The sequence below is a fragment of the Heteronotia binoei genome, chromosome 18, assembly GCF_032191835.1.
Source record: "Heteronotia binoei isolate CCM8104 ecotype False Entrance Well chromosome 18, APGP_CSIRO_Hbin_v1, whole genome shotgun sequence".
NCBI classification, from domain to species: domain Eukaryota; kingdom Metazoa; phylum Chordata; class Lepidosauria; order Squamata; family Gekkonidae; genus Heteronotia; species Heteronotia binoei.
Window position 1 is genome coordinate 45485368 of NC_083240.1, and position 19259 is coordinate 45504626.

General features: G+C 46.6%; 1 protein-coding gene across 1 annotated transcript in view; it reads left to right on the forward strand.

The window, feature by feature from the left end:
- TADA2A (transcriptional adaptor 2A) overlaps positions 1–14986 on the forward strand; it is a 51723-nt gene extending 36737 nt beyond the window's left edge. Inside the window, exons 11-15 of the mRNA XM_060259544.1 lie at positions 4266–4337; positions 5980–6112; positions 6979–7022; positions 12451–12524; positions 14574–14986. Coding sequence (XP_060115527.1) covers positions 4266–4337; positions 5980–6112; positions 6979–7022; positions 12451–12524; positions 14574–14759 — 509 coding nt within the window. The 3' untranslated portion in view covers positions 14760–14986. The remainder of the gene's footprint in view (positions 1–4265; positions 4338–5979; positions 6113–6978; positions 7023–12450; positions 12525–14573) is intronic.
- The last annotated feature ends 4273 nt before the right edge of the window (positions 14987–19259 follow it).

The window sequence follows — 19259 nt, forward strand, 5'->3', positions numbered from 1 at the left end:
TGAAGGAGCTGGGCATGTTTAGGCTGGAGAGGAGGCGGCTGAGAAGTGATATGATCATCTTCTTCAAGTACCTGAAGGGCTGTCCTATAAAGGATGGCGTGGAATTTTTTTCTGTGGCCCCAGAAGGTAGGACTAGAACCAATGGATTGAAATTAAATCAAAAGAGCTTCTGGCTCAACATTAGGAAGAACTTCCTGACTGTTAGAGCAGTTCCTCAGTGGAACAGGCTTCCTCAGGAGGTGGTGGGCTCTCCTTCCTTGGAGGTTTTTAAACAGATGGCCATCTGACAGCAACTCTATGATTCTATGAGGCAGCAGGCATCCACATCAGATTGGCCTCCCTGCTCAACTTGCCAGTTTACTGAAGTGCCACTGACTCAGTTTATGTGGCCTTAATAGGTCTCTTAATTGCTGCTATCTTGGATTTTATCGTTTTAATCTTTTTAATTTATTGTAATGAGTCTCTGACTCGTGTTGGAATCCACCCTGAACCCGTCTGGGGAGGACGGAATAAAAATCCGAAAAATAAATAAAATAAATACAGTCCCGGTTAGGATGAAAATCATTTATATGTGAATGAAATAAATTAGGGCCAAGATGCAGCCCTGCCTAGCACCACTTCTTACCCTGATTGGGTTCGAGAGGGTGGAGCTACCTAGGATAGGAATCTGGAGAATATTTTCAGAGTAAGGTAAAGGTAAAGGAAAGGTCCCCTGTGCAAGCACCAGTCGTTTCCGACTCCGGGGTGACGTTGCTTTCACAATTTGTTCACGGCAGACTTTTTTACAAGGTGGTTTGCCATTGCCTTCCCCAGTCATCTACGCTTTCCCCCCAGCAAGCTGGGGACTCATTTGACCGACCTCGGAAGTCCTGAGTCAACCTGGAGCTGGCTACCTGAACCAGCTTTTGCTGGGGCCGAACTCAGGACATGAGCAGAGGGCTCCAACTGCAGCACTGCGGCACGGGGCTCTTTTCCAGAGTACAGATTCCTAATGAGTGTGAGCAGTCTGCCAGGCATACCCATGCTAGAATGTTTTTTCCCAAACTATAACTAGAGCTATAGAATCAAATGCATCACATTCAGTAAATGAAGAGTAAAGTCTGCTGGCTGCACCTTTTGGTATATTCATTCACTAGAGACGATAACGTGAAGCAATGATGCCTCTACCTCCTGGATCCCCAGTTCCTCCCTCCAAGTGGCAACAACATTACAGTGAAGTCTTTGCCACAGCCTGGGATAAACTCAAAATCCCACTTAATCTAAAGATGTCAACACTTTCAAGATGGCCTTAACATTTTTTTAAAAAAAGGGAAGTCGTCTTATACAGTCTTTAAAATCTGGGAAGTCACCAGGCTGTGATTATATCCCACCTGAGTTATTTAAACTTGACCCAGATTAGTCTTCCTGACACCATTATTTACTGAGGTAAATCAGACTGGAGAAATAGCTGATTGTTGGAAATTAGCCATTCCTTTCCCCCAATCTGAATCCCACATCGCAAACTGCAGTTGGTTTCAAGAGAGAAAAACTTTATGGAGGAGGGCTTAGATTCACCAGTCATTTGATGGTAAGCCAGGTCTTTGTGCCTTTTCTGGTGCAGCAGTGCATAACAATGCTAGGATCCAAAACAGTGTGAAATGTTTCGGAGAACTGTTCTCTTGAAAGCCACACTGCCATGTTTGCAGATAAGTTTCCCAGTCTCTCAGTGCCATGTTTTGAGGTGGGAAATTCTACATTTTGTCAATCCTTGCCAATGAATGAGTTCCCCAAAGAGCCATTTTAACAATAGAAGATCTTGTGTTAACTTTTCAAGGCTTGTTTCCACCCCTGATTTAATTTGTGGGGTTATAAACGAAGCAGCACGTCAGGCATTTACAGGCTCCACCATGTGACTTTTTGTAAGCAGCTTTGCCTCTTAGACATGTCTGAATTCCCATCATCAGATCATACTTATATTTTGCATAATTAAATCACCTTTAAATTGATCCACCCACTCCAGAGTAAAGGTAGACAGACATACTAAATTTACTCTTATTTCTGCCTGGCGAAACAACCCACATCAGAGCTGGATTTTTGTTCCAATCCAAGTGTCTGAGGAAGGGAGCTTTTCTTGAAAACTCATTCCCTGAAACTCTTGGTGGTCTCTGAGTTGCTCTGACTTGATTCTAACAACCGGGCTTTTTTTGAGCAGGAATATACAGGAACGCAGTTCCGGCTGGCTTGGCATCAGGGGGTGTGGTCTAATATGCAGATGAGTTCTACAAAAAAGCCCTGCGCAAAATAATGGTGACGCCAGGGTGTGTGGCCTGATATGCAAATCATTTCCTGTTGGCTTTTTCTTCCAAAAAAGCCCTGCTAATAAGTTTGGCTCTAATTTCTGTAACGTTTTCTAATTAGTTATAGAGGTGAGGCTTTTATTTAACTCGGGTATCCTTTAATGTGGTTAAGAGTGCACTGTAGCAATGAGCTGGGAAAACATAGGAAGCTACAGGCCAATTTGTCCTCTTCCCCATTCCCCCCCCACCACCCTCAAAAGAGATTAGGATCGCTCGCATACAGGGTTCTCTTCTACTTCATGTTATTCCCAGAATGTTCATGTGAGGTAGATTAGGCTGAGGGCAGAATGACCAAGGCCACACAGGAAATCTCATGACAAGTGAATATTTTTAACCCAGTTTTCCTTTTATATGTACATACTGGTCTAAGGACTGTAATATCAATAAACTAAACTAAATCCAGTATTCCACAGCCCTAGTACAGCACTCTGACCACTACATCACATTGACACTCAGTGGTCTCTTTCAATCAATCAATATCTGTTACGGTCAAAGAGCAGTACAGCAATAAAGGAAGACAACATATCCTCTTTCAAGGAAGGAGCAACTTGGACTGGGGACTTCCAGGCTCATGTTCTTAAACTGTATTCACAGCGAATTTAACTGCAGTAAAGTTAAAATATGTTCAAAGGGTGTGTGTGCTTCAAAAAAATGTCAGGTTTTTCTTCTATATGGGGCATGATTTTCAGTATGTTGAAATTTCAGGAGGTTTGGTGGTGTTTCTGTAATTTTGTTCAGGCATAGTTTTCTGTTTGGAAATTGTGGCACTGAAATTATGCCCTTAAAAAAAACAAAACCTCTGAAATTTAAAAGAATATTAACCACGCCCCCCCCCCCCCCCCCACAGCTGGAGCAAGGGAGAGAGGACAGTGCACTGCAATAAACAGCTTGAAACCAGATCTGCCCTCATGGGGAATAAAATTTAAAGGGGCGGCGTGCAGTTATGTGCCAGAGGCGCACTCCCTCTCTCCTTCCTGTTCCAGCAACATCTGAAAACACTCCTGGAATTCCAGAAGATAAATTATTACCTCCAGAATTTTGGGGTTGTTTATGGTCATTTCAAACATCCTCAAATTCAGCTAATTTTGGTTTAATTTTAGCTTAGCCATATCCAGATACCTACCCCTAACGTGCACCAACCTGGCTTGTTGACAAACTTACCTGTGTGCCTCAATACTAGTTAAAAACGGTAGCTACCCATGATGTATAAACACCCCCACACTGTTAACTGGCGTTAGCTTCTCCACCCCCACACTGGGGTTCTAAAGCGGAGTTTAATCCAGCCTAGAATTGCAGTTATCAGGGAGGAAATTAGCTATGTTTCCCAACTGAACGCAAGCAAAAACATGTGTTAAAAGTGTTCAAGGGTATGTAGTGATTATAGCACAGAATTACCTTCACAAGTAATTTTCAGGATGAAAACATTGTTTTCATGGACCATGTATGCCCCCCCGCCCCATCTTTATTGATCATGAACTCATAGGCTTGCCAAATGTCTTTTGTACACATTTGAAAACTCCACCATCAATACCAAAATGCACCAGACAGTGCCCAATGTTATCTCCTCACTTCACATAACTGTCATTGCTGACTGTGCAGAAACACAGGAGAGACTAAACACATGCCTGCCTGCTCTCCAAAGAGCTAGGCACTTGGCGCCCTTTTTAAAGAGACAACGGATGTCTTGTAGACTCTTCTGCCCTTCAGAGAGTTCCTGCAGTGCAGGGGGCAAAGTGCTGGGCTTGGGTCGGGGAGCCCATTGAGGGATGGTTCCAGCCAGGCAGCCTTCTGCTCAACCTGTCTCCCAAAGCTGTGAGGCTGTAGCAATCCCATTTTGTTTTTGCTCAGAGAAGGAATCATGACAAAATCCAAAGGGTAACCTGTATTTCCCCCCCTCCCCCTCTCCATTTCACTCTTATTTTTAATCAGTGGAATTTGAACTGCGAAGGGAAATCAAACGGCTCCAGGAATACAGGACGGCTGGCATCACTAATTTCTGCAGTAAGTGTGTTTGTGGTACATTAGCCATGATCATGCTGACATGTTCACACACAGGATATGTTACTCAGAGGGTACTTCCTTCAGAATCATGTTTGTCGGGCAGCATTGGGCATTAGAGAAGGCATCACCTGAACTGGTTTTAACCCTGGATCTCAGGGCAATGTCCGAACAGCAGCTGCTAAACTCCACAGCAGTGACCAGGTCTGAAGGTATTGGGGAACTAACTGGCTGACTCATGAGCCCATGAGTGCCTTTCATCTGAGGGAGACAATAATTTCGTCTTTCATCAGCATTAGAATTTTACTTCCTGTGGAAAAAACCTTGCTGCCGAATAGACCAAATTTAAATCACTGGGGCTTTCTTTTTTTTGTTACGTCCTTAAGAGAGCAGGAAGGGCCTGACTAGACAGATATTAAGGCCCTTGCATCATTTAGCTCTTGAATACTTTATGATCTCTGGTTTGCTTATATGTTCAAGGATTGTATCAGAAGTTGCGGCAGGGGGGAGCAATCCATTGAGCAGGGTGTCTCCAGGGAGCCGATTATGGAAACTATAGCAGAGGTGTTCTTTCTTCCAGGGAACCTGCATTTAGAACTCCATAGGGAAACAAAGAGACTGCCACTGCTGGGGTGAAGCTGCCCTAGTTACCGCATCACACAGCAACAAACCTAGATTTCCCATACAGCAGACTTCCAGAGAGCAGCAGGCAATTGCGGTTCCCTGTTGAGCGTTCGGCACTCATGCTTGCAAACAAGACGTTTGTACCTACATTTTGTTTCTTAAAGCAAACACCTCAGGTTAAGGACAGATCCTCAAGATAACAGGAGGCAAGCTTTTCAGCATAATTCTCCAAATTAGAAAGTGTGGTAAACGTGGGCAGAGTGGGTTTGTCATGGTGGAATGACACTCCACGCAAAATGATTCTAGACTAGATCTCAAGGAGGGTTTCAGCTTAGCCTTCTCCACAATTCGCACATTTCTGTGGATAGGAATCATTTCCTCACCATCACCTTTAGGGCATATTCATCATGTGATCTGCCACCTGCCCCATGGTCTAGTTCAACCCACAAAGAAGACGGCCAGTTCTTGATCTTTGGTGCGAACTAGGCCTTGGAGGCAGTGACAGTGGACATGTTACATACATTATTACCAGTACTGCTGTAACATTTCTAGGGTTGCAGTGCATGAGAGTATTATAATTAGTGCTGTGTAGTGTATACTTTGCTAGTAACATCACCACTGGTCTTAACTATAGCAAAACTAATTTCTACATGATATAATTTAATATTACAGAAGGCTCAGCAGGAAGCATCAGAAATTTTCGCCTGTTTTTCTTCTTTAGTTTACACCTGTGGCATGATACGTTACACTTTTACCTGCAAGCAAAACATAACATTTGGACATTTACTGAAGGCAGTTATATGTCATTGTTTTCTGACTAGGCTTCTGTATAGAATTAAGATTTACCGGTAGGTGTCATCATTCAGCAAATTTGACATTTTAATGAGATATGCACGAGGCCTTGACTGTTTGTTTTTTTCATTTGGGAAGTCAGGCTGGGACAAAGTCTGAGGAGGGGCAATATTCTGGAAAGCTCATGTCTCAAGTCAGCTGGCTGCAAGATGTGCTTTGTTGGCTGCAGGTGCAAAAACGTATGACCGCCTCAAGAAGACGCGGGAGGAGGAGCGTCTGAAGCGCACCATGCTTTCTGAAGTCCTCCAGTACATCCAGGACAGCAGTGCCTGCCAGCAGTGGCTCAGCCGGCAAGCCGACATGTATGTCTGCCATTAAGATTAGCCTTTAACAAAAAATAATAAAAGGAAACCAGAGATAAATCCAACTTGAAGCAGTGGAATGACCTGCCAGATTTGTCTGCGGATAGAATAGCAATATACCACCGAAAAGAGGTTGCGTTTGGGTTTCTCTTAAGCAGTGTCAGTTTTGCTGTGAAGTAGGACCAGTGTTCTGCCCAGAAAGCCCTTGACAGTGAAGTCCCAAGCAGTGATACGGCTTTCTAAATCCATTGAAGTCACTGGGCTTATCTTGGTGCGACTCTACGTAGGATGGCACTGTGAAAGAAGGGAGGAGGTTAGCTTTGAAAAACACGAGCACATAAGATGGGTATGCTGATTTCCCTGCTCTGTTGAGGGAGGGATGCAATAGGGAATACACCCAGGATCATCATTGACACCTAGGCTGTGTGTGGTCTCTGCTTTTTTAAAAAATACTAATTCTGTGTCCAGGCAACATATCCAGCACCAAGCTAACCTGATTTCTGAAACATGTGTGAATTTTGCTTTGTTCCCCTTTCAAATATAATATATTCGGTATTAGTCACCAAAAGAGCAATAATTCTAAAGCTGCCTTCCAGCTGTTGATAAGCTTATTCAGGCACCTCTGTAGCTTCTCCTGTTTGCTCAAATCATTTCAACTGCATCTTCTCAGCTATAAGAGCTAGAAATCCTGGCAGACGCCCAGCCTCCTTGTGGCCATCCAGCTGCCATTTCCTCAAAGCTTATGAAATGTATAGTATTAAAAAAAAAAGCCATATAAAACAGTTCAGAATGTGGGGAAAGCATTCAGGCAACCTGCTATTGTGTTACATGAGGTTAATTTGTAATTTTCAAATTTTCATTTGCAGTGATTCTGGCCTTAATCCTGCTATGCCAGTCGCGTCAAATTCAGGTAAGTATTTTGTTGAGGATCCTTCTGCAGTTCTGAGTCTGGCCTCCTCTCATTGGGTTAATTGTTCTTAGAAATGAGAAACTAGTTCTGAGTCTGGCCTCCTCTCATTGGGTTAATTGTTCTTAGAAATGAGAAACTAGTGCCTGGTCTATTCACAGTAAATGTATCAGCCCACGAAGAATGTGGCACTGAAATCCCGTTTTGACTGCTTCATCCTCCGACCAACACATCAGAGCCCCCTCTTTGCAAAGGTGCTGGGAAGCCAAAAATCCAAACCCCATAAGCCTTGCACTGACATTATAGCAAGCTGCAAGCAGAGAATAGAAATTTGGGAGTTGCAGCAGAATGCCAGCAAAGCCAAGAGCTGCAGAGGTAGCAGCAAAACACCCACATACACTCAGGATTGTCAAATAGTTTGACCTGGGATGAAATCTCTGCTGCTGCAGACATGGTGCTGAACAAAGGCTGCTTCGTACGGGACGCAGGGAGGTGCAGCTCATCTCCCTTGAAGCACAAACGTTTGCTGCGAATTCATCCGAGCATTCACATACAGTTGGATCGTTTTGCACATCCCTGGGGCCCATTGGGTTTTCTGACCAAAACCGGTGGCCCAAATACAATCCTTGGTAGCTACTGAGAAGAAGACTGTAGATTTATACCCCACCCTCCTCTCTGAATCAGCATGGCTTACAATCTCCTTTATCTTCTCCCCCCCAACAACAGACACCCTGTGAGGTGGGTGGGGTTAAGAGCTCTTACAACAGCTGCCCTTTCAAGGATAACTCCTATGAAAGCTATGGCTGACCCAAGGCCATTCCCGCAGCTGCAAGTGGAGAAGTGGGGAATCAAACCTTGTTCTCCCAGATAAGAGTCTGCATGCTTAACCACTACACAAAACAGCAATTCATGAAACACATTAACTAGTGTTAAAAGGCTAAAGTGCAAGAACCAGTTGTTTCTGACTGGGGTGACGTTGCTTTCACAACGTTTTCAAGGCAGACTTTTTACAGGGTGGTTTGCCATTGCCTTCCCCAGCCATCTACACTCCCCCCGCCCCAGCAACCTGGGTACTCATTTTTATCGACCTCGGAAGGATGGAAGGCTGAGTCAACCTGCAGCCAGCTACCTGTTAGTGTTAGTTCATATTAATTAGGTAATGTTGCTTGTGGGTCTTCAAGGAGGAAGGGAAATGGCAGCTGTTGAAAAATAGGTTATATGTTTGTTTTTTAAAATAACATTTCTCTCCTGGCAGTTTGTTGCCTCACAGGGCTGTTACCTCTTAGTTGCATATTTCCACCGATGCCCCCTCGCAGCTTGAGCCTGAGCAAAATGGCAACACTTCCGTTCTGTGATGTGCAGCTTGCTCAGCAGCCCGGCTCTCAGTGGGAATGTGACACCAGCAAGGTGGCTGAGCTCTGTGGCTCTTCCCGTGTCACAAAAATGCCCAGTTAGCCTGTCACAACAGCAAGCATGAGTCAGCACATCGCCCAGCTGCGTGCTCTGGGTTCAAGTTCCTGGCTCTTCTTGGCCCTTGGTTAAAGTCTGAAGCGTTGTTAACCAAGAAATCTACATTTGAGCTTCACAGTGCTGACGTCTGAATAAACATATTTATTTGGATTTTTATCCTCAATCCTGGAGACTGAGTTGCTTAGCTATAAAATGTTAATCCATGTCATCAAGATTAGTGATGATTCTCTCACCACACTCCTATTCCCCGCCTTTCCAACCCATCTGATAACCCCTCCTCCACACTACAATTACAGCATAGTAGATTTCCAATCTCGCTTGAGAATGCTTTCAAGGGGGGCATTCCCCATGGTAGAGTGCATACTTTGCTAGTCTCTCTGGTTTGTTCCTGACAGAATCTCCAGTTAAAGGCTCTCAGGGAGCAGTCATTTGAGAGACATCTTTGAGAGCCAGTTTGGTGCAGTGGTTAAGTGCATGGACTGTTATCTGGGAGAACCGGGTTTGATTCCCCGCTCCTCCACTTGCAGCTGCTGGAATGGCCTTGGGTCAGCCACAGCTCTCGCAGAGTTGTCCTTGAAAGGGACACTGCTGTAAGAGCTCTCTTAGCCCCACCCACCTCACAGGGTGTCTGTTGTGGGGAGGGGGAGAAGGTACAGGAGATTGTCACCGCTCTGAGATTCAGAGAATAGGGTGGGATATAAATCCAATATCATCATCATCTTCAAAAAGCCACTGCTTGTCAAGCAGGCAGCATTGGGCTAGTGGCCTAGGTCAATAGCTTTGTGGGTAGCTTTACAGTCTTCCACTTCTCCCCCTGTGACTAGCTCAGGAACAATGCCAGGTGGTCACCTGATGGATAGGAAGGCATGGTACAAGACTAGACTGGGTGGGGCTTAAGGAAAGGGTTGGAAACTTTCTGGAACATGGTACATGAGTGGTGAAATGCTTGCTGAAACACAGATGCCGCTGTACCACAGGGGACTGTTTCTGTTCCAATGCTGCAGAGTTCTTCCTGAATCTTACACAGATTCTTGCACATGCACACTAAAAAAAAAGTACTATTTGATTTTTTTTTTTTTGCTCAAATCTATTCAATCTATACTTGTCAGCAGGGCTTTTTTGGTAGAAAAAGCCTGGAAGGACTCATTTGCATATTAGGCCACACAGCCCTGGTGCCAAGCCAGCTGGTACTGCGTTCCTGTGCGTTCCTGCTCAAAGAAAGCCCTGCTTGTCAGGTTTTGTTCAGTTTCCATATAGATCAAGATTTTAAAACTTTGACAAGGTGTATTCCCCCCTTCAGTTCCTTTCTCAAAAACACAGGCCATTTTTTAAAAAACTGTTCTACATTTGTTCACCTGTAGAGTCTGTGTTGCTAATGTTTTGCACTCTGAATAAGCTCTTCAGCACCACAGGTATTAGTCCAAAAAATAAACCTAAACTTTAAGAACCACAGATCAGCTTTCTGTACCCTGTTAAGCTACTATCATTAAGCAGCAAGTTCTCAGAGTAACAGACTCTCTTTTAGGAGTATAAGCAAATACAAAAAAAGTCACACAAAAAGGAGGAATGAAGAGAATGCCAAAAGGCTCCATGTAAAATCAGCTTTTTAATGCAACTCTCCAAACACTTGTACTAATATCTTCCAAAAAGGCTAATCAACACCTTCATCATGCAAATCCAGTTCCTTTTACCACAAAGCAATCAGCCTTGGAAAAGTGTGGATTGGTCCAAATTCATATGCCATACATCCACTACATCCGTTTATTTTCTTTAGCTGCATATATATATATTGACAGCAGATTAATCAATAATGCGACAGGTTCAATCGCTTTTCCTGTTTCGCTTCCACGCTTTATCTCAGCCCAAAGCTTATCACTTAACAAAACACAGCTCCTTCCTTTTACTGTCGCTTCACTCTCATCTTCAGTAGAATCAACATTGAGAGTGAAGCTATAGTAAAAGGAAGGAGCTGTGTTTTGTTAAGTGATAAGCTTTGGACTGAGATAAAGTGTGGAAGCGAAACAGGAAAAGTAAAATCGATTGAACCTGTCGCATTATTGATTAATCTGCTGTCAATATAATATATATATGCAGCTAAAGAAAATAGGATGGAGAAGCTCCTTACAGTCAGCATAAACAAGACCTGGAGCTGATTGCAGCTCAGATCATGAGCTACTCATCGCAAAATTCAGGCTTAAACTGAAGAAAACTGGGAAGCCATTAGGCCATTCAGGGTTTTGGAGAGGTAGAGGAACTAGAGATCAAATTGCCAACATTCGATGGATTATGGAGAAAGCATGGGAGTATCAGAAAAACTTCTGTTTCTGCTTCATTGACTATTCTAAAGCCTTTGATTGTGTGGATCACAACAAACTGTGGCAAGTCCTTAAAGAGATGGGAGTACCAGACCACCTCACATGTCTCCTGGGAAACTTGTATAAGGGTCAAGAAGCAACTTTCAGAAAGTGATATGGAACAACTGATTGGTTTAGAATAAGAAAAGGAGTTCGACAAGGATGTATTTTGTCACCCTGCTTATTTAATTTATATGCAAAGTACATCATGCAGAATGCTGGCCTGGAAGAAGCGCAAGCCAGAATTAAGATTGCCGGGAAAAACAACAACCTCAGATATGCAGATGACACTACTCTAATGGCAGAAAATGAGGAGGATCTAAGGAACCTTGTTGAGGGTGAAAGAGGCGAGCACAAAAGTAGGCTTGAAACTCAACATCAAAAAACTAAGATCATGGCATCCGGCTCCATCAAACCTTGGCAAATAGAAGGGGAAGACATGAAAGCAGTGACAGACTTCACATTTCTGGGATCCAAGATCACTGCAGATGGTGACTGCAGCCATGAAATTAAAAGACGTTTTCTCCTTGGGAGGACAGCTATGGTGAACCTGGGCAGTATAATAAAAAGTAGAGACATCACCCTGCCAACAAAAGTCCGTATAGTTAAAGCAATGGTATTCCCAGTAGTAATGCATGGCTGTGAGAGCTGAACCATAAGAAAGGCCGAATGCAGAAGAATAGATGCTTTTGAGATATGATGCTGGAGAAGACTCTTGAGAGTCCCTTGGACTGCAAGAAGATCAAATCAGTCAGTCCTAAGGGAAATCAACCCAGACTGTTCACTGGAAGGTCAGATGCTGAAGCTCCAATACTTTGGCCACCAAATGAGAAGGGAGCACTCCCTGGAGAAAATCCTGATGCTAGGAAAGACAAGGCAAAAGAAGAAGGGGATGGCAAAAGATGAGATGGCTGGACAGTGTTACTGATGTAACAAACACGAATTTGAGCAGACTTCGGAGGATGGTGGAAGACAGGAGGGCCTGGCGTGACTTTGTCCTTGGGGTTGCAAAGAGTCGGACTCGACTGTGCAATTGAACAACGACAACAAAAAGATAATAAACAGACGTAGTGGATGTATGGCATATGAATTTGGACCAATCCACACTTTCCAAGGCTGATTGCTTTGTGGTAAAAGAAACTGGATTTGCATGATGATTAGACTTTTTGCAAGATATTAGTACAAGTGTTTGGATAGTTGCATTGAAAAGCTGATTTTACACGGAGTCTGTTGGCATTCTCTTCATTCCTCTGTTAGGAGTGGCATTGAACTTTTTTCTAGCATCTCCCAACATTAGGAGAAGAGTGTAAACTGATCCAATACCAACTAGCTGAAACAGTAGTGGAATCGGGATTAGGTTGGCTCTGAATTCCCAAGAAGCAGTGGGGTGAGACGAACTCTTCCCCCTCCCCTGCCTCCCCCTCCTCTTGAAGCTGCTTTGCAGTCCTTGATCGGAGGGACCAGGCCAGAGGGGTGGGGAAGGGTTGCTTTATGGAGATTTGGAACGATCCAAGGGGGGAGTCCTGCTTCGTCCCATCTGATCTCAGCCTCACAGCTCCCATGCCTGTTTGGGGGTTGCCATTACCTTGCTGTTAATCTCCCCACAGGTAGGAGGAATGCCCCTCCGCTGAACCTTACTGGCCTCCCAGGCACAGAGAAACTGAACGAGAAGGAGAAAGAGGTAAGCAGGAAATGGAGCACCGCAGCCTCTCATTGGCCTTTGGCTCCCCAAGGATAGAAGGGGGCTGATCCCAAAAGGATCCTAAGCACAACTGCTCAGCGTTGCTACGACTGGCTTTGGCAGACAGTGCAAGGACATAGTGCAAAGTCCCGCAAGCGTTCCTTGCTGCAGCAGAGGATTTGTCCTCATTCCTGTTTTTAGTGGTTTCCATTGTTATCATTGCAATGACAGACTCACACTGCAGTTCTTCGATTACCTGGGGATTTGCCCTGACCCACAGCCAGGGCTAGGAGGACATTTAGATCCTAAGAAGCCATGTCATGAATCCTATGTTTTTGTGTTACGAGAGCAGCCTCCAGACACACTTGCTCAAAGGACTCGCACCGGCCCAGCCATTTATTTATTGGGAAATGCATTTTAATACGTATGAATGTGGGCCTGTGTGTGTGAGAGGCTGCAGTGCGAGGAAAGGGTTGTTGAGGAAGTGGCATTCATTGTGCTGAAGGAAAAGGACCTGGATTAATCTTGGGCAAGGAGTGGGGCTAGAAAGTGGCACCGATTCACAGCTGACCTATGGCAGCACCCAAAGGCTTCCAAGGCAAGAGGCATTCAGAAGAGGCTTGCTACTGCCTGCCTCTGCATCAGGACCCTGGTATTCCTTGGCAGTCTCCCATCCAAATACTAGCCAGGGCCAGCCCTGGGATGCTAGGAGACTTTCAAGAGGCCATCTGATGCCTTGGGTATCTTTGGGGGCTACCCTCCCTCTCTTCTATAGCAACGAGGATCCTGTGCATTTAGGGGGCGGTATCTGTGAGTTTTCTGCATTGTGCAGGGGGTTGGACTAGATGACTGGAGGTCCCTTCCAACTCTATAATTCTATTCTTCTATTGTAACAGCAGGCCAATTTCTTTCCTCAGCTCTTAAGACAGTAAGTAACCACTCATTTGGTTTGCCAGCACTTTCCAGTGATGTAGGTGAATGCTCTTGTCTGCTGTGCTGTTTTCCTTAAATCTTATATCTTCATTGTTTTGCTCCTGTTCATTTGGGGGGGGGTGCATCGGTCAAAGCATTTTCTTTAATAAAAGAGAGAGAAAACAGGCAGTTGGTGTCTCCAGTGGGGTCATTACAGCAGAAGGAACTTCAGAGGAGTTTTGGGGAGCAGCTGGTGCAATTACTGACTTACAAAACTGAACCCAAGACCTTTTCAGAAGCACTGCTTCAGTCCCCAGAGGGGGGGTGGAGGGAACTACCTTGTAATAAAAGCTCCCAATTCACAAGAACACTGTGTCTGAGCAGCCTCCTCAATAGACCAATCCTGCTTTCTCACCAGATAAAGCCCAGGGCCAATTGGGTGTGTGTGTGTGTGTTAAGGGACTACCAGTCTTTGTCTGACTGCAGGGGCTTAAGAGACAGCTGGCAGTGTTGGCTTCTCTCTCTCCTTGATGCTGAAACCGTGGCTGCTGCCTGGCTATATTTGCTAGCTCTGCCTCACTTGCCTGGCCTGGTAGACATAGCAAAGATTTGGAGGACTGGATTTTGTTCCTCTCTCCTCTAGGGATGGTGGGAAGCAGGCCTCAGATTCAGCAGGAGCACAGCTCCTGAACCTTTCTGAAGTTCCTTCTTCCTCCCCACCTCTCTTGTCCGTCAGTGCAGCTGCATAACAATCCCTGGATTAGGAGAGCGGGCAGCCAGTCAGCCATCAGGAGTTTTGCTACGCCTCCAACAGCCCTCATTAACTCCTGGAGAAGCCCACACCACCCTTTCTCCACTTATGTGATTTTGGGCGGTGGGTGGCTTGCTGGCCTTTTGACTGGGGGGGAGGTGGCCCAGGAGAGCCCCAGGTGAGCGAGGCCTGCTTGGGCTGGCTAGGTCTCTAGCCAGCCCAAGCAGGCCTCGCTTGCCTGGGGCTCTCCTTTCTTGCATCAGGTTGCTTTTGGCTGGGAGGTGGCATATGCTAATGAGATCTGCCACCTGTTTTTCTACAAAACAACCCCTGGTGGAAGGGGACCATTTGGTGAGCTGTGAATGACCTTTGGCTTTCTCTCCCAGCTCTGCCAGGTGGTCCGATTGGTTCCCGGAGCCTACCTGGAGTATAAAGCCGCCTTAGTCAACGAGTGTCACAAGCAAGGAGGCTTGAGGCTGGCGCAGGCAAGGGCCCTCATCAAGATCGACGTGAACAAGACCAGAAAGATCTACGACTTCCTGATCCGAGAAGGATACATCACTAAAGCCTAAGAGTGGAGCTTTCTCCTTGGGACATCTTCTCTGCTCCCACAGACTCCACATTTATTCTTTAAACGGTTCTCTTGGGATGGCAAAGAGCTCTCTGTGGAAAAGTGGCTCCTCAAACATTTTCTCTCTTCCCTCTATCCTACAGAACTTTGCTGTGCATTAAGGAGTTGTGGGGATGCATAAGCTCTTATTAAAGATGAGTGGGCGCTAGATTCCCCCACCTCTTGTAATCAGGCCCATAGCCAGAAAATTCCAGTGGGAGGGGGGCATGGAAATTTTTTTTTAATGGAGGGCACCCTCCTCTGGCGGCCCCCACTCTCTCCGCCGCTCTGGCGGCCCTGCCCCCTCCCTCCCACTCACCCACCCAGCAACCCAGAAGCAAATAGATATGGAGAGAGATGGAAAGAAAGCAAATTTAAATGCATTCTTGACTTGGAGAAGTGATTTACAGAGACAAATGCCTTCTCCAAGCCAGCCAACGGGGTGGTGGGACTTCAAGAGCCACACAATATGTGTGGAAGAGCATGGAGGCTGGCACCTCTGCCACCTACCCAGGGCTTCCAAGTCGGCTGGGTGGCCAGAGGCGCACTTCTCCCCCGCCGCCTTTGCGGTCCAGAGTGTCCTGTGGGTGCCCAGCCCTGACAGGGAGGGAGGAGAGGTGGCAGTTCTCTGCTGCTCTGGGGGCAGGGCCAGCCTGGGTGGAGTGCGGCAAGTGTTAGAGCGGAAGACACTGGGGGCGTGGAGCAAAGTGGAGGCACAGAAGTTTGAGCGGCAGGCAAGGTGAGCAGCCATGGGCGACGAGGATGACGAAGAGGCTGCTGCGTCATCATCATCCGACCAGCTGTGGCAGGCCGAGTTCCTGGGGGAGGTGGTGTTCAGCTGGCGCTGCAGCTGGCCTCGGCGGCTGCCCTGCAAGAGGAGTTAGGCCAGTGCCAATCCCTCCTTTCCCTTTCCTTCGCCCCCCTCAGGCTCGGTGCCCACCCACTCCTTTCCTTCAAACCCCCCAATGTAGAGTAGCGCACCTCCAGCAGCAGTAGCATTGGCAGACCGGCAGAGGTGGTGGGCGGCACGGGGGCAAGTTCAACAGAGCACTGCGTTGCAGCACTGTGTGTGTGTGTGTGTGTGGGGTGCTTACCTTGGGCTAGCACTGAACGGAGGTTTTAATAGAGGGGCCGGCCCTCCCCCCCACGGCTATGGGCCTGCTTGTAACCATAATAGAAGGAATGGTGGAGGATTTTTGCTTGGTGCTGCTAATGGCATGAGTTCAGAAGTGCAGCCCTCGAACACATTTCCTGCTCACCCCTTGTGTGCACCTCTTTCTCCTTCCAGCTCTCAGGCTCCTGAATTAAAAATCTGTTTGGTTCAAGAGGCTCCGTGCGTGCTCGAGGAGCTGAAAACAAGTCACGTTTAAATCCCAGCCATTCTAAAATTATGCCGTTTAAAAGAGAGGAGAGAGAATGCCTATTTAGAAAGATATTTTGAAATGTAAGAAGGATTGTGCATCATATGGTTTCAAAAGTATCTAAACTGCACTGAGAAATAGCTGCCTTTCATGCGCCAAGATTTTACACATCTAGGATATTCATGCAGATATGCTTGTTATGGAAGAAGCGGCTTCATTTGCAGGCGATATTTAGCATGTAAAACAAATATTAAATTCAGAATTTGGGATAATTGAGGCAGTTGCAAGGAAAAAGCCATGAGCAGCAGGGCTCAGGAGATCAAAGACAGCAAGCCATGCATAACCCGGTAAGCTGTGGAAGTTCCACCACGCAGGTGACGGAGCAGGTTCCGGCAAAACAGCTGGGAGCGGCAGAGCCTGGAGGACAAGCAACATAGCTTTACTCTTTGGGCTCCCAGTGGCACCGTCTAGCCAGGTCTTAGTCTGCCCTAGTGAGACAACAGCATTTGTGTTCTTAGCCACAAGCCATAGAAAGTTGCTTTTAAAAAGTCAGTCTCCAGGAATGCCGGCCCAGCCCTACTTCATGAAGCAGCGCAACTAATCCGTTTCACAGCAGCCATGGCCCCTTCGTTTGTTCCTCGCCAACCCAGTTAATGAAACCTGTGTGATGAAATGCCACCTTGCTCTTTCCCGTACGGTGTTCTTAAAAGGTAAAAACCGTACCCTGTGCAAGCACCAGTCATTTCCAACTCAGGTGACGTTGCTTTCGCAAAGTTTTCACGGCAGGCTTTTTACGGGGTGGTTTGCCATTGCCTTCCCCAGTCATCTACACTTTCCCCCCAGCAAGCTGGGTTCTGATTTGACTGACCTCGGAAGGATGAGTCAACCTGGAGCTGGCTACCTGAATCAGCTTCCGCTGGGATTGAACTCAGGTTGTGAGCAGAGGACTCCAGCTGCAATACTGCAGCTTTACTGTGCCATGGGTTTTCTTAGGCACTGGCAAATGACCTTTTTTTTTAAAAAAAAAACTAAAACTGACACAAGAGCCTTTCCAGTGCCACAGCTGGCCTGTAGTTGGGGGTGGGGGCAGGCCCATCCTTTCAACCCCCCTTCCAACTGTGTGGCCCCTGCATTGGAGTGCCCCCAATCTGTCCCCTTTGCCCACGGCCACTTCAAACAAGTAGCCTTGCTGCTGGTCTTGCCGCTTTGTTTGTGCAGAGCAAGGGGGGGAGTCAAGGGTTCTCTGCCTTTCTGAGGGGGGCACATAAAAAAGGGGTGGGGGGGCAGAGCTGCTGTGCCTGCCCAGGCAGAAGGGGGCTAGCTTGTGGAACTCAAGGCAGCTTACAGTGCTGAGAGCCCAGGGCTGCCAAATCAGGTGGCCCTCTGCCGCCCCCCCCCCCCAACCAACAAATCCTGCTGTGGGCCCCACAAAACATGAAATCCTGGCTACGGCCCCGCTATCAAGAAGAAGATATTGGACTTCTATCCCGCCTTCCACTCCAAAGAGTCTCAGAGCGGCTCACCATCTCCTTTACCTTCCCCCTCCCCACAACAGACACCCTGTGAGGTAGATGAAGATATTGGGTTTATATCCCATCCTCACTCCAAAGAGTCTCAGAGCGGCTCACCATCTCCTTTACCTTCCCCCTCCTCACAACAGACACCCTGTGAGGTAGATGAAGATATTGGGTTTATATCCCATCCTCCACTCCAAAGAGTCTCAGAGCGGCTCACAATCTCCTTTCCCTTCCTCCCCCACAACAGACACCCTGTGAGGTGGGTGGGGCTGAGAGGGCTCTCACAGCAGCTGCCCTTTCAAGGACAACCTCTGCCAGAGCTATGGCTGACCCAAGGCCATTCCAGCAGGTGCAAGTGGAGGAGTGGGGAATCAGACCCGGTTCTCCCAGATATGAGTCGGCGCACTTAACCACTACGCCAAACTGGCTCAAGGCATCTAACTTTAGATACATCCTATGGTAGGACTAGCCTCTTGGAACTTAGATCAAACTGATAACAGTGCAGTTAACTGGGAAAGGACCAAATGAGCCAAAAGAGAAATGGAATGCCGTACTTGGGAAAAAATACTGCCAACCCACAGGAAGAAGTCTGCTATCCTACATGACTGTATGACTTGGTTGATTTTTAGGTATCATTACGGCATGTTGCTAGCTAGCAATCAAACCTCCAGCTTTCCAGATAATTCCCTTGTGCCATTAATAACCAGTAGATAGGAGAGACATTTCACAGTCTTGCTTTTGGGCCTTGAAGGGGATGAGGAAGGATGTACTTGCTGAATTTCTCCTCTTATGCAGTTGTGAGAGGCAGGGGCATCATAATTACCACTGCTGGAATATATTGACGTAAAAATCACTGGGGCAGAAGGATAATAATGGGGCTTATGTTTCATTCATGACTTTTTGAGCCCTGATGGGTGAAAGCGATGGGTAGTTTTCCAGTGTTTTTTAAAAAAGTTTATTTTGTGAAAAGATGGTTTTATACCCCGTCCTTCACTACAGTCCTTACAATCGCCTTCCCCACAACAGGCACCCTGTGAGGTAGGTGCGGCTGAGAGAACTGTGACTGGGCCAAGGTCACCCAACTGGCTGCATGTGGAGGAGTGGGGAGTCAAACCCAGTTCTCCAGATTAGAGTTTGCCGCTCTTAGCCACTGCAACCAAACTGGCTGTGAACCAAATACCAAAACAACGTTGGGAGTCTTGGATCTCCAAAGACCCACCTGCCTTGTGATCCACACACCACTTCCCAGACTCCTGAAGCCGTTCCCCCCTCCCAGACATTGTGTGTCTTCATGAGCGCGTAAATGCTCCATGTATGATGCCATGCAGGAATGTGGAGGCAATGTCAGAGAGTCAGAAGCAACCTGTCAAAACAGCATTCAGAGAAAAAGGCCTTGTGAGTCACAGAAAACATCAGCAAATGATCTGTCACCTGCTCAGTATCAGGGCTCTGGCATGAGCCAACAACCAATGCATCCTGCACAGAATTCCTTCCAGTCCACCGCTGTGTGAAGAAGACCGTAGATTTATATCCCGCCCTTCTCTCTGAATCGAAGCCTCAGAATGGCTTACAATCTCCTCTTCT